Raw genomic sequence first — 12,570 nt, 5'->3', positions numbered from 1 at the left:
AAAGAAAGTGGAGGCAACTCTTTTAAGTTGAGCTGTGAAGTACAGTTGTCCCGTCAACTCACTCACACTCAGTGACACCTGTTGGGTGGCTGTTTAGTAATAAGGACGTAGCTCACACACTCAGTGACACCTGTTGGATGGCTGTTTAGCAATAAGGACATAGCTCAGAACTGCCTAAGTCAAGCAACTGTATAATGGTACTCCATAGAGTTCTATAAAAACCAGAAGTAAAACCAAACCACATTTTTTCTTCCAGAAGGCAAGACCTGCTTTACATCCAAGGGTAGGAGTATGGGCTGTGTGTGGAGCAGTCTTCCAACCTTGATACCAATGATATTTTTGCATAGAGCTTTGTTTGTAGAGCTTTGCTATAGACCGCAGGGTACTGTCTGGCATCCTCGGCTTCTCCTTTTAGGCTTATTTTTATTTCGCGTGTATGGGTGTTTTGCCTCATGTCTGTGCTTGGGGCCTGAGGTCAGAAAGCATCAGATTCGTTGGAACTAAAGTTACAGACAATTGTGAGCTGACACCTGGCTGCTGGGAATCGAACTCAAATCGTCCTCTGCCAGTGCCCTTTCCGGCTGAGCCATCTCTCCGGCCCCTCCTTGGCTTCTCTTTAGTAGCATCTTCATTTTGTCTTCCTAGGATAAAATCAGACCTGGCTGGGAACCTCCGGCTTGTGGTGCCAGGACAGAAACGCTAGGTGTTCGGTATGAGGTGTGAACTTGGTAAAGGTGTGGTCTGAGTGAGCATGGCCCCCACGCGATCACACATCTGAATGCTTGGTCCCCAGCTGGTGGAACTGTTCGGAAAAGACTGGGAGGTGTGTCACTGGGGGTGGGCTTTGAGGTTGCAGAAGCCCACACTATTCCCAGCTAGCTCTCTAAGTTGTAGATCAGTATGCAAGCTCTCAGCTAGGGGTCCCTGCCGTGACAGTCGCGGACTCTATCACCCTTAGGAATAGAGAACATCAATTAAATGCTTTCCTCTGGTCACAGTGCACCGTCTCTTTACAGCAGCACAGTAACTTACTTAACTTACTAAAATACTTAAAAACGTTGAAATATATACGTAAGAAGTAGTTGGAAGGAAACTAAGAGACAAGGGTAATATGGACAGAGAGAGGTATGCTGAGGATTAAAAGATAGGGAAGTTATCAACGACAGCGAGTGAGAAGGCCAGGAAGACAACGAGGGGCGGGTGGGGAGGACCGCCTTCAGTATCATTGTGATCAGCCTGTGCGGGGTGAGAGGACGGCCTTCAGTATCATTGTGATCCATCAACCTGTGCGGGGCTGGGAGGACCGCCTTCAGTATCATTGTGATCAGCCTGTGCGGGGTGAGAGGACCGCCTTCAGTATCATTGTGATCAACCTGTGCGGGGCCGGGAGGACGGCCTTCAGTATCATTGTGATCAACCTGTGCGGGGCCGGGAGGACCGCCTTCAGTATCATTGTGATCAGCCTGTGCGGGCAGGTTGCACTTGCACTTTCGGCTGCACAGACGTGGGTATAAAGCAGGAAGCAGAATGGGGCTGGGAACGCAGCTCCTGCCAGACCTCTGGATTCAGGCCCTGCGCTGTACAAAGTGGGTGTGGTGAGGTGCGCCTGTAACCCAACGCTTGGGAGGCCGACACGGAGGAGTCATCCTGCACTAGTTTGTTCAAGGCCAGCCTGAGCATCTGCAACGAGGAATTTAACTGAGGAAAGGAAGTAGGGTCAAAGGGTTGCAGGTCCCGGAAGCGGGAGGAATTCCGCATACTAACCCGAGGAGCCAGAGAACAGCAGAAGCATGGGATGGGACTGTGACACGGGACAGTGTGTTGCAAGAGGTGGGGCGTGGCGGTGCACGCCTTTCTCCCGGCACTCAGGAGGCGGGGGCAGACTCTGAGGGTTTGAGGCCAGTCTAGTCCACGTATCAAACTCCAAACCGGCCAGGGCTACAGAGACCCTGTCTCAAAAAGGCAGAGGAGGGAAAGAAAGATGAGGAGCAGAGGGTGTGTGCACCAACTCCATGCCCAGTGGCACGTGGATGTGAAAGACTCCCTACCGGGCGTTAATAGAAGCAGTCTTTCCAAGCCGGGCGTTGGTGGCGCAAGCCTTTAATCCTAGCACTCGGGAGGCAGAGGCAGGCGGATCTCTGTAAATTCGAGACCAGCCTGGACTACAGAGCGAGTTCCAGGACAGCCTCCAAAGCCACAGAGAAACCCTGAATCGAAAAACCAAAAAAAAAAAAAAAAGCAGTCTTTCCAAAAATCCAGGCCTCAGAGCAACGCCGTGAAGAAAGCATTTGAACAAGAGGGCGAGGATATATGGATTTTACAAATGGCTGATTTTACAAGGAGTCTGGAAGTGGGAGCCCCCCCCCACAAAAAAGATGGAAAGGCACATGGCTGCCAGAGGCTGAGAGAGGAGCTTGGTAGTTCAGGGCCTCTTGTGGCAATATATATGACATAATTCTGTAGTTCTGATGCTTGTATTGGTGCTGAGGTGTTTATCTGGGATGCCTCCCCGATATCGGCCAGTGAAGGTGTTTGTAGGAGTACATTAAGTAAAGTTTATGAAGGACAGGAGTTTTAGTAAAGTTATCCTGAATATACACTTCAATGAATGTGAACGCAATTCGTTAAGTGTAGAGCACTCACTCAGCACAGGGCATCCCAGAATACTCCTAATTAGGATACTGTTGCTTTTTTTTGTTTTTGTTTTTGTTTTTGGTTTTTTGAGACAGGGTTTCTCTGTATTGTTTTGGAGCCTGTCCTGGAACTAACTCTTGTAGACCAGGCTGGTCTCGAACTCACAGAGATCCACCTGCCTCTGCCTCCCAAGTGCTGGGATTAAAGGCGTGCACCACCTACGCCCGGCAGGATACTGTTGTTAATGGGACGGTAGGACAGCACTCACGGCTGTCTCCAAGTGGCAGTCATCAAAACTATCTGCACCATCAACAAGTGCTACTCTGACCCCCACTGGCTTGTCCACTGACCTCACCGTAAGAATTTACCCAGCACTCACGCTGTGTATTGGTCCTGAAAAACTCAACCCAGTTGTCAACGTGTAAAAACAATTTCTTTATTTCAGAGTCATGTTGGGGTTCCATAGGAACCCTAAGTCTTGTGTGGGGTCCACACACTTGCCAGAGAAGAGTCCATAATATCACCAGGACACCCCCACAGCAGCGCCCACGCGGCAAGCTGTTCTGCTGTGTAAACGTCGCTAGTCCCTCCACGTCACCTCTACCTCGTCTGTCCTGTACCTGTGGAGAAGCAGGAAGACCCTGTTTGCACTGTTTTGGTTTGTCTTTTGAGACAGCATCTGTAACCCAGGCTTATCTCAAAATAGCAATCCTCCTGCCTTGCACCACATATTGGGACTGCAGGTACACGCCGACCAACCCCATCACCCACCGCATTGTCTGTTCTCTGACTTTCGCAGCGGTTAATTTTTACCTGTCTCCTGTACCTACCATCTACTCTCAGAGGAGGCGTCACTCACCTCTGTGTAATCCCAGACTCTCTGAGAGGGGTCCTGTGTCCGGCTTGAAACATCTCCCAACCTGCCTGGGCTATCATGGCCCCATTGTCAATGCAGAATCTGGGGAAGAAGTGACAACAAGGCTCGTGGCCTACACACAGAAAAGCCTGATAAGGGACCAGGAGAACTTGAGACAAGGAGGAGGCTTCACCTCTCATCTGTGGCAAAGAGCTGGGCTCCCCGCTCCTGGCACATGGCTGCCATCATCTCCTGCAGCCTCGTGTTACCTAGGAAGAGACAGGAACCACAGGGAACTCAGGCTTGGCCGTTTCGCTATCAAACCAGCTGTGCTCCCAGGACAGGTTACCAGGAGACCGGGGAAGAGATGGAACAGGTAACCCTCCAAACTCTGGTAATGTAGCGCTTCGGGAAGATGGCTATCAGGACTAGGAGGAAGGCGCGCTGCCCGGTGACACATACATCCAACTCCTCCTACGATGAGGGCTTCCTTGGAGCCACAGTGTGCCATGGCCCGCTCTGTGATCTCCACTAGCATTGCAAACACGGTTTCCTGTGGAAGACGGGGGAGGGGGGCATCAGAGCAGCACCCCACCTCAGCCCAGCTCCACTCGAGAGAGTTTTGCATCCCAGCTTTTCCCTCTTTTACCTGTAAAGAGAAGCACAGGTCCTCAGGGGTGCACTCCCCTGTGGCCAGCATTCTCTGCGCTGCATCCTGCAATTAGAGGGGGGGAGAGCAACCCAAGAGATGAGTGCCCGGCATGCGGCTTTCGTGAGAACAAAGATCCCTGCGCTTGGGAGCACAGCTGACTTCCTTACGACCGACATTCTAGGAGTGCCACACCCCGCGCCACTCGTCGTCTTCTGACTGTTCTTATTTTCAGGCCCTTTGCCCACGCAGGAAGGAACCACCTTCCCTACACCGCGTCCCTATTGTTAGAATAGCACCATTGTGATCCACCCAGCACCATTGTGATCCACCCAGCACCATTGTGATCCACCCAGCACCATTGTGATCTACCCAGCACCATTGTGATCCACCCAGCACCATTGTGAGTGAATGCTTATGCGGGAGTGAGCAGTGAGCACAGGGGACACACCACCTTCAGAAGCAGGGACGTGCTCCCGTCTGGTTACCGCTCTCACACTCACCTCGATGAAGGACAGAATCCCTGAGAACGAGACATCCATCCCCTTTACTGTGTATGGCAGCTCAACTAGCTTCTCGCCTCTACGTAGAAATGAATAAAGGCACTAAACCTGGAGTCAGCTGGCTGCTCGCCTCCAACGCCCCTCCCACGCCTCACTGGCATGCAGACAGAAGGCTCTAGAGCCCAGCCGCGGGCCAGGCGCTCCATACATCCTCTTACCTCTTTGCCATCTGCTCAATGTTGTAGCCGGGACTTGGGTCATTGGAAATCTACCGGAAGGAGAGAGAAGCAGAGAGCCAGGAATGCACTGTGTACAATGCACTCTTCTACACACGTGAATGGACTTAGCACTCTGGGATTCCTCCCCAAATCAAGGTGAGGAAAAGCAGTCAATATACATATATATATATTTTTTTTTTGGTTTTTTTTTTTGTTTTTTGTTTTGTTTTTCGAGACAGGGTTTCTCTGTATTGTTTTGGAGCCTGTCCTGGAACTCCCTCGGTAGACCAGGCTGGCCTCGAACTCACAGAGATCCGCCTGCCTCTGCCTCCCGAGTGCTGGGATTAAAGGCATGCGTCACCAACGCCCGGCCAGTATATATTTTTATAAATTGTACACATATAGAAGAACAAACATGTTCATAATAAGTTACGGATACATAAAGTGGCAGAGAAGGAAGTTAGATTTGCAAGAAGCCCAAAATCTAAAAATACTACTTCCTGCCTCTTATTTCTTTTTGTTCCCCAGACCGACATCAATGGCTTACCTTCAGCACTCTAGCAAAACGATCCAGACAATTTCCCACAGCAATATCAATAGTTTCCCCAAAGATGCGGTAGCGATGTTCTGAGTAGGATATCACCTAGGAATGACGAGAATGCCCATGAAACTTAAAGTGTTTCGCTATGTGACAGAAAGTGGCATATTGCCAACACAAGACATTCCAGTAAGAAAGGGAAGTTGTCTACAGTGGCTATGCAGTGAAGTCTAATGCCAGCCTAGACACACGGCGAGACCCTGTCTCAAGAAAACCAAACCAATCCAGGAGCTGGTGAAATGGCCCAGTAAGTCAAAACACTTGCCATGTGAGCCTAGAGACCTGAGTTTGACTCCTGCAACCCACATATAATAAAGGTCGACTCCTGAAGGTTGTTTCCTGACACACACGCATACACACACACACACACACACACACACACACACACACACACACACGTCCACATACACATACAAAACGAGCCCAAATATGACCAAGATATTAAATATATGTATGAAGTTGGCAAACAACAACAATGCTAATTTCAAAGAACTAACAAATCAGTGCTTACTTTGTAGCACATACTAAAATTGTAACGATGCAGAGAAGATTAGCAAGGCCCGTGCAAAGACTACACAAGCTCATGAAACATCCCATAGTATTTATCCTAACAAACAAACAGAAACCACAGACAGACAGACACACCAAAAGGAAACCCTAAAAATAAGAATTTAAAACAAAGCCAAACCGGAGCTTTTTGTGGCGATCCACACAGATATTCCGTAAGTAACAAAGAGTAATCTCGGCACTTGGAGGGAGTTAGGAAGATCAAGACAAGGCAGGGAAAGCCTGTCTGCCACGGTGAGGCCTTGTCACAAGATCATGAAACAACAAGAATGGAAGGCTGCTGATCCCAGCTACGGGGGCTGAGGAGGGCGGGTGAGTCTGGGGCTGGGTTATCTGGAGTCTGATTGTCAGAAAAGGAACTGAGTGGGTGGATACATGAAGAAAAATTATCTGTGGGATTAAAGAGATGGCCCAACCGGCAAAGCACTGACTGCTCTTCCAAAGGACCTGCGTTCAATTCCCAGCACCCATGTGGTGGCTCACAGCTGTCTATTTTTAAACTCCAGTTCCCCAGATCTGAGGACCTCTGATCATCCTTGGGCTCCTACACACATTAAAACAAACATACAAACAAAAAAAGACATTATCTTGAAGGGTTAAATCCACATTCCTTCCTTTTTAAACTTAGTTGCACGTGTGAAGTTCTAACATTTTAATTCTCCTCCAAACCCTGCAACTCTACACTTGTTGTGTTGTCTACAGTGTCTTAGGTCCAGAGCCCGGGCCTTGTCTTTGCAGCTCCTACGACTGAGGTGGAATACCTCAGAAGCACGACGGAACACAAAGACTACTGTAAATACCTGAGTATTTCCTCCGCTGACATACAGAACAGTCGGGCTTACGGCTCCGGTGATGAGGCGGCCCATTTCAATGTGACCTATGCAGTGGTTCACAGCCACCAAAGGCTTATTCCACAGCTGCGCCACAGTGCGAGCGACCACAGCTACAGAGGCCAGCGGGGCTCCCATTCCAGGACCTAACAGATGGGATCAGAGTGCTCGGCGTTAGGAAGAGCAGGTGAAGAAAGCAGACTGGAGAATGCAATGCGGGCAGCTGTGGCCCCGCACACACTTCCTCCCCTGCCGACCGCTCTCCCAGACTTACCTTTGGTGTAGGCGATGCAGTCAATGTCCTGGGAGGTTAACCCAGCCTCTGTCAGGGCCTCTTGCAGGAGGTCTAGGATGACAGCTCGATGGTGCCGGGCCGTGTCACCTGGAAGGAACCCTGAGGAAAGGCACCCAGATCAAGACGGGAACAAGGTAGGTATTGGGTTGGCGCAAAGGGAGCTGTGACATGGGTCTATAAATGTTAAACCATTATAACTGGGTTCAAACATTTCATCAAAACAGGAACTTTTTTTTTTTTTTTTAGAGACAACGTTTCTGTGAGAGCCTATTCTGGCACTCACTCTGCATACCAGAACAGCCTCGAAAGCCACAGAGAAACCCTGTCTCAACCCCCCCAAAAAAAAGAAAGAAAAAAAAAACCACGCAAACAATAACAAAATAGCAAAAAACAAGACCAAAAAAAAAAAAAACCTGAAACTAGTTTGTCTACTCCCCAAAGCAAGCCCATGCTTCAGCTCTCTCTCAGAAAGGCCCTTGTGCAGCCTGCTGGTTGTCCAGATGCTGAAGCAGCTGGGGTCGTCCCATTCCTTCCGCTCTTGAAGCACTGGTCAGGCCACACGCAGTGCGCACTGTTCTGAACTGAGGAGACGCCCGCAGGGCCAGCATCCCAGTGATCTGCTGAGCGAAGGTCTCAGATATGATGGGCTCACCGGGACTTACAAAGCTACAGTGGGTCAGGGCGCCAGCACACCACCGGTGACTGGGAGCTCTTTTGGTGAAAGTTTGGCTGTGGGAAGTGTTTCGAGGCCACCAGGCTGGTTGCGGCCAGTTTTTCACACAAGACACATCTTGTCATTGTCACAATCTGGTTGAGAGATGGCTGGTGGACGAGAGCTGAAGACAATGGCTGCTTCGATTTTTTCAGTTCCTGAGGCATCAACTGCCTGAGTCTTTTATTTAAAACTTTCCAGCTGACTTCAAATAGCCAACGCTCACTGCATGCTACACACAGAGTTCTTTGGCAAGTTTCTCTGTTGCTGCAAGATCGGCTTCCACGGCTGCTCACAATAAATGGGTCATGGTCAAGTTCTAGCAGCCAGTCATCTCCGCAAGCTCTTCAACAGCCGAGGTCCTGTTCCTTAGCAGTTCCAGGGGCCAAAGCGTGATGTATCCTTGATGTTTTACGATGTGTCCACTATTCCTACCGACTCACCCCCACCCCCAGCATTTGGAACTCAAAGTAATTGTTCAACCCTCTTTTTATTATTTATTTTGAGACAGGGTTTTACAATGTAGCCCTGGCTGGCCTGGAACTTGCTATATAGACCAGGCTGGCCCCAAATTCAGAGATCCGCCTGCTTCTGCCTCACGGAGTACTGGCAGATTACAGGTTTGATTAGCCCATCTGACTTTACTTTTACTTTTTGTCTAACATCATTTCCATAGTCTAAGATAAATATAAATAAACAGCAAGTAATGTCATTATAAAAAAAATCCCTCACCCCAAACCAAAACGTGATAAGCACACATTAAAATGACCTATTAGAAGTAAAAAAGAAAATAAAAATCAACAAAAAGATGTTTTAACGGTTTAGAAAAAAAAATCCCTTCATTGGCCTAGGTTTTAAGATACCGTCTTTGCAAGCCCCCAATTTTGAGACAAGGTCCCACATAGCCCAGGGTGACCTTAAACTCAAACCCTCTTGTCTCAGCCTCCCGAGTGCCATGATCACAGACTGTACCATGACTCAGCTTTCTTCCCAACCTCTAGACGGGCTACTTAGGTTCCAGAGATGCACATGTTCACATGCAGTCTTCAGAATCGATTCAACTTATCCACGCCTCCTACTCTTCAGTGACTGACTGTGATCCCAACGAACCCTGGACAAGGTCATCTTGTTGGACTTAATACATAGTAACCGCAGCAGTACGACTGTAGCTCCCCCTTTAAAGCAACTCAGAACCAGTGCCTAAAAGAGGGAGTCCCAAACACACAAGTATTTCTGCTATGTAACCTGAAACATCACACCTGTTGGGAGAGTTTTTACAGGTCCATGCAGCTTGTGTGTGTGTGTAAATAATCGTAATTGAGAATTGTGCGGTGTCCGGTGCTTTCACATAGCTCTCAAAACCCACTGATACCCACCTCCGTTCTAAATGTAATGAAAAAGACACCTAAACCATTGAAGACACAGTAACTTCTGATATCTGTTCTGCCGTCCTTTCTCATTTTAAACAATTACAGCGTAAAGCAATCTGTTTGTGCGACTATAGCGCAGTCTCACAACACTTTATTTTCGAATGTTCAGCACATAAAAGGGGCTCAATAACCTGAATACAACCGGGCACAGTGGCTCACACCCTTTAATCCCAGCACTCAGGAGGCAGAGGCAGACGGATCTCCCTGAGTTCGAGACCGGCCTGGTCTACGCAGCAAGTTCCAGGGTTACATAGTGAGACCCTGTCTCAAAAACAAAACAAAAAACCCGAAGGAACCCACGACGTCCGTGTGCACTGGGATACTTGTACGACTGCGACACTTCTAGCCGTCAAAGAGTTACCACCCGGACGCGACTCAAGGTTTCGTAACAGGGAACCCGGGCGCAAGGCTCAGCAGCAACACCCGGGAAGCTGGGGCAGGCAGCGGCACAGAATCCCGGGAAACGGCACGAAGCCCAGCAGCCCGGGCCGCAGCCACTCACCGGTGCCCGGGGCCGTGACGTAGGTGCGCCGCGGGTTCGCCAGCACCGTGCCGTCCCGCACCACGCCCACGCCGATCTTGTTGGCGCTGCCTTCGAACCCCAGCACCGCGGGCATGGTGCGCGCCGGCCCGGGAAGCCGCGGACGGCAGGACGAGGCGGAACCGGCGGCACCGCGAACAGCCCACAACCGAGCGACCGGGCCTTCGGGCGCCCTGAATGACGTCACGAGGTGCCAGGCGGACCAATCACAGGGCTCCGCATCCACGTGGGCGGGGAGGGCGACCTCGGGTCACGTGACCGCGCCAAGCTCCCACGTGGGAACGGGCGCGCTGCGGTCTTTGTGCTGCGAGCGGCTCCCTGGCTTCGCTGGTGGGTCCGGTAGCTTGTGCTCGCTGGTGGGGCGGCCCTGCTCGCACTAGGGCCTAACGGGGCCGCGGGGCTGGGGTGCACGTGGCGAGGAAGACTGGGTGACCGATTGCACCCCCCGCCCCACCCCGCGTGCGAGCGCCTGAGCTCGGGGAGGCTCGCTTCCTCTCCTTGTGTTTTGATCTCGCCGTTTCTTATCTGTAGGCAACTCAGTAAACACTGCTCCGGTGCTCCGGGCGCCTAAGGGCTTTCGCCACAGGGATGCCAAAGCGTGGGAAGAAGGCGGCGGCAGAAGACGGGAAAGAACCCAAGTCCGGTAAGGGGGTGAAATGAGCGCGTGGGCCACCCCCTCCCCCAACCCCGGCAAGTTTAGGACTCTGCTAGCCCACCATGCGCTACGCTACATGTGGACCAAGTTACGTTGCCAGGAGTACCGAGAAGTTAGGGTGACTAGAGCGTCTGGTGGGGTAGAGGTTGGAAACCCCTAGCTCTGACTTAACTCATTTTATAGAGCCAGAGACCAAGAAGAGTAAAGGAGCTGCAAAGAAAAACGAGGAGGCCGCAGGAGAGGGCCCCTTCCTGTATGAGGACGCTCCAGATAATAAGGTCTCACCCAGTGGCAAACATGCCACACTCAAGATATGCTCGTGGAATGTGGATGGGCTTCGAGCCTGGATTAAGAAGAAAGGTTTGGATGTGAGTACAATTCGGGAGGGAAGGAGACTTTCCTTGACAGACGAAAGAATTCTTTTGTAGCCCCGGGCGGTGGTGGCGCACGCCTTTAATCTCAGCCGAGACAGGCGGATCTCTGTGAGTTTCTATACCAGCCTGGTCTACAGTGCAAGTTCCAGGATAGCCAGGACTACACAGAAACCCTGTCTCAAAAAACAAAAAAAACTCGTTTCCTGTGAGCCCAGAGGATGCTTTGTTTTTTTCTTGACTGCAGTTGGGAGGACGAGAAATACCCTCCTTCAATCCCAATCACCTTGTTTCATTTTTTTTATTAGAAATAAGCTTGCTTCACATTTCAATCCCAGTTCCCTCTCCTGTCATATTCTTTTTAACTAGTCGCTGGGATATTGGAGTTTTAAAAAAAAACCTGAGTCTCCCTGGCATCCTCAATTCCAATAACTACTAAAGATCTAAGTGGGGGAGGGGCTGGAGCATTTTGCTCTACTTCCGGAGGCTCTGAATTAGGTTTCTAGCACCCAAGTCAAATGGCTCACGGGCATTCAAACATACACATACCCTGAAAAATCACATGATTTACACATATCCTGCTGCTTGATTGAGTTCCTTGTGTATGGGGACTCTGTCCTGTGTGTGTATGTAGTATGTAACACGTAAGATTGTAACTTTTCATGTTTCATTCAGTGGGTAAAGGAAGAAGCACCAGATATCTTGTGCCTTCAAGAAACCAAATGCTCAGAGAACAAACTCCCGGCAGAACTGCAGGACCTGCCTGGCCTCAGCCACCAGTACTGGTCGGCCCCATCAGACAAAGAAGGCTATAGTGGTGTGGGCTTACTTTCCCGCCAGTGCCCGCTCAAAGTCTCCTACGGCATTGGTGAGACTTGACTTTTATGTCTGAGTGTTCTTCAGCCGGTTAACTTTGTTTTGTTTTTAATTTTATGCTGGTTTTCTTTTCTGTAGGTGAGGAAGAGCATGATCAAGAAGGTCGGGTGATTGTGGCAGAATTTGACTCCTTTGTCCTGGTAACAGCCTATGTTCCCAATGCAGGCAGGGGCCTGGTAAGGCTGGAGTACCGACAGCGCTGGGATGAAGCCTTCTGCAAGTTTCTGAAGGACTTGGCTTCCAGAAAGCCTCTTGTGCTGTGTGGGGATCTCAATGTGGCTCATGAAGAAATTGACCTTCGAAACCCCAAAGGAAACAAGAAGAACGCTGGCTTTACTCCCCAGGAGCGCCAAGGCTTTGGGGAGTTGCTACAGGCTGTGCCGCTGGCCGACAGCTTCCGGCACCTGTACCCCAACACCCCCTATGCCTATACCTTTTGGACTTACATGATGAATGCTCGGGCTAAGAATGTCGGCTGGCGCCTTGATTACTTTTTGTTGTCACACTCCCTTCTGTCTTCATTGTGTGACAGCAAGATCCGCTCCAAGGCTCTCGGCAGTGACCACTGTCCCATCACCCTTTACCTGGCACTGTGACCCCGCTACAGTGACTTATGCCTGGGATGTAGCCTCCTCTCAAGCGCAGTGTCCTTTAGGCCCCGGATTTGTTTTTGTATGTGTGCCCCCCCCCCCTTGTTTTAGATGTTGAACCAAGCTTCTGGCTTCCTTTGAACAATTCAAGTGAAAATAAAAAGGCCCTACTTTCAACTTCATTATCTTTGTTTTCCCCTTGTAAATCTACAAACTCCCTTTTTTGTTTTTCATACACAACAGTT

The 12,570-nt window shown here is 50.1% G+C and overlaps 2 protein-coding genes and 1 pseudogene across 2 annotated transcripts; 2 read left to right on the top strand and 1 right to left on the bottom strand.

Annotated features, from left to right (window-relative positions):
* Positions 1 to 3,048: 3,048 nt before the first annotated feature.
* LOC101836001 (O-sialoglycoprotein endopeptidase) lies at positions 3,049 to 10,017 on the bottom strand. The gene is made up of 11 exons (XM_005087477.4): positions 9,795 to 10,017; positions 7,130 to 7,249; positions 6,826 to 7,001; positions 5,408 to 5,503; positions 4,861 to 4,910; positions 4,643 to 4,721; positions 4,140 to 4,205; positions 3,953 to 4,043; positions 3,684 to 3,759; positions 3,494 to 3,592; positions 3,049 to 3,254 (listed from the first exon to the last, which is right to left on the bottom strand). Exons 1-11 carry the CDS (start codon positions 9,907 to 9,909, stop codon positions 3,215 to 3,217), a joined length of 1,008 nt encoding a protein of 335 aa, XP_005087534.1. The 5' UTR covers positions 9,910 to 10,017; the 3' UTR covers positions 3,049 to 3,214.
* Positions 5,962 to 6,061, top strand: LOC121136125 (annotated as a pseudogene).
* Positions 10,018 to 10,071: 54 nt separating the features above from the next.
* Apex1 (apurinic/apyrimidinic endodeoxyribonuclease 1) lies at positions 10,072 to 12,507 on the top strand. The gene is made up of 5 exons (XM_013126273.3): positions 10,072 to 10,163; positions 10,365 to 10,476; positions 10,672 to 10,856; positions 11,535 to 11,727; positions 11,814 to 12,507. Exons 2-5 carry the CDS (start codon positions 10,422 to 10,424, stop codon positions 12,329 to 12,331), a joined length of 951 nt encoding a protein of 316 aa, XP_012981727.1. The 5' UTR covers positions 10,072 to 10,163; positions 10,365 to 10,421; the 3' UTR covers positions 12,332 to 12,507.
* The last annotated feature ends 63 nt before the right edge of the window (positions 12,508 to 12,570 follow it).

Source organism: Mesocricetus auratus, unplaced genomic scaffold, assembly GCF_017639785.1.
Source record: "Mesocricetus auratus isolate SY011 unplaced genomic scaffold, BCM_Maur_2.0 Super-Scaffold_100048, whole genome shotgun sequence".
NCBI lineage: Eukaryota > Metazoa > Chordata > Mammalia > Rodentia > Cricetidae > Mesocricetus > Mesocricetus auratus.
Note: the sequence above shows the minus strand (reverse complement) of the source record. Positions and strands in the feature narration are given on the sequence as shown.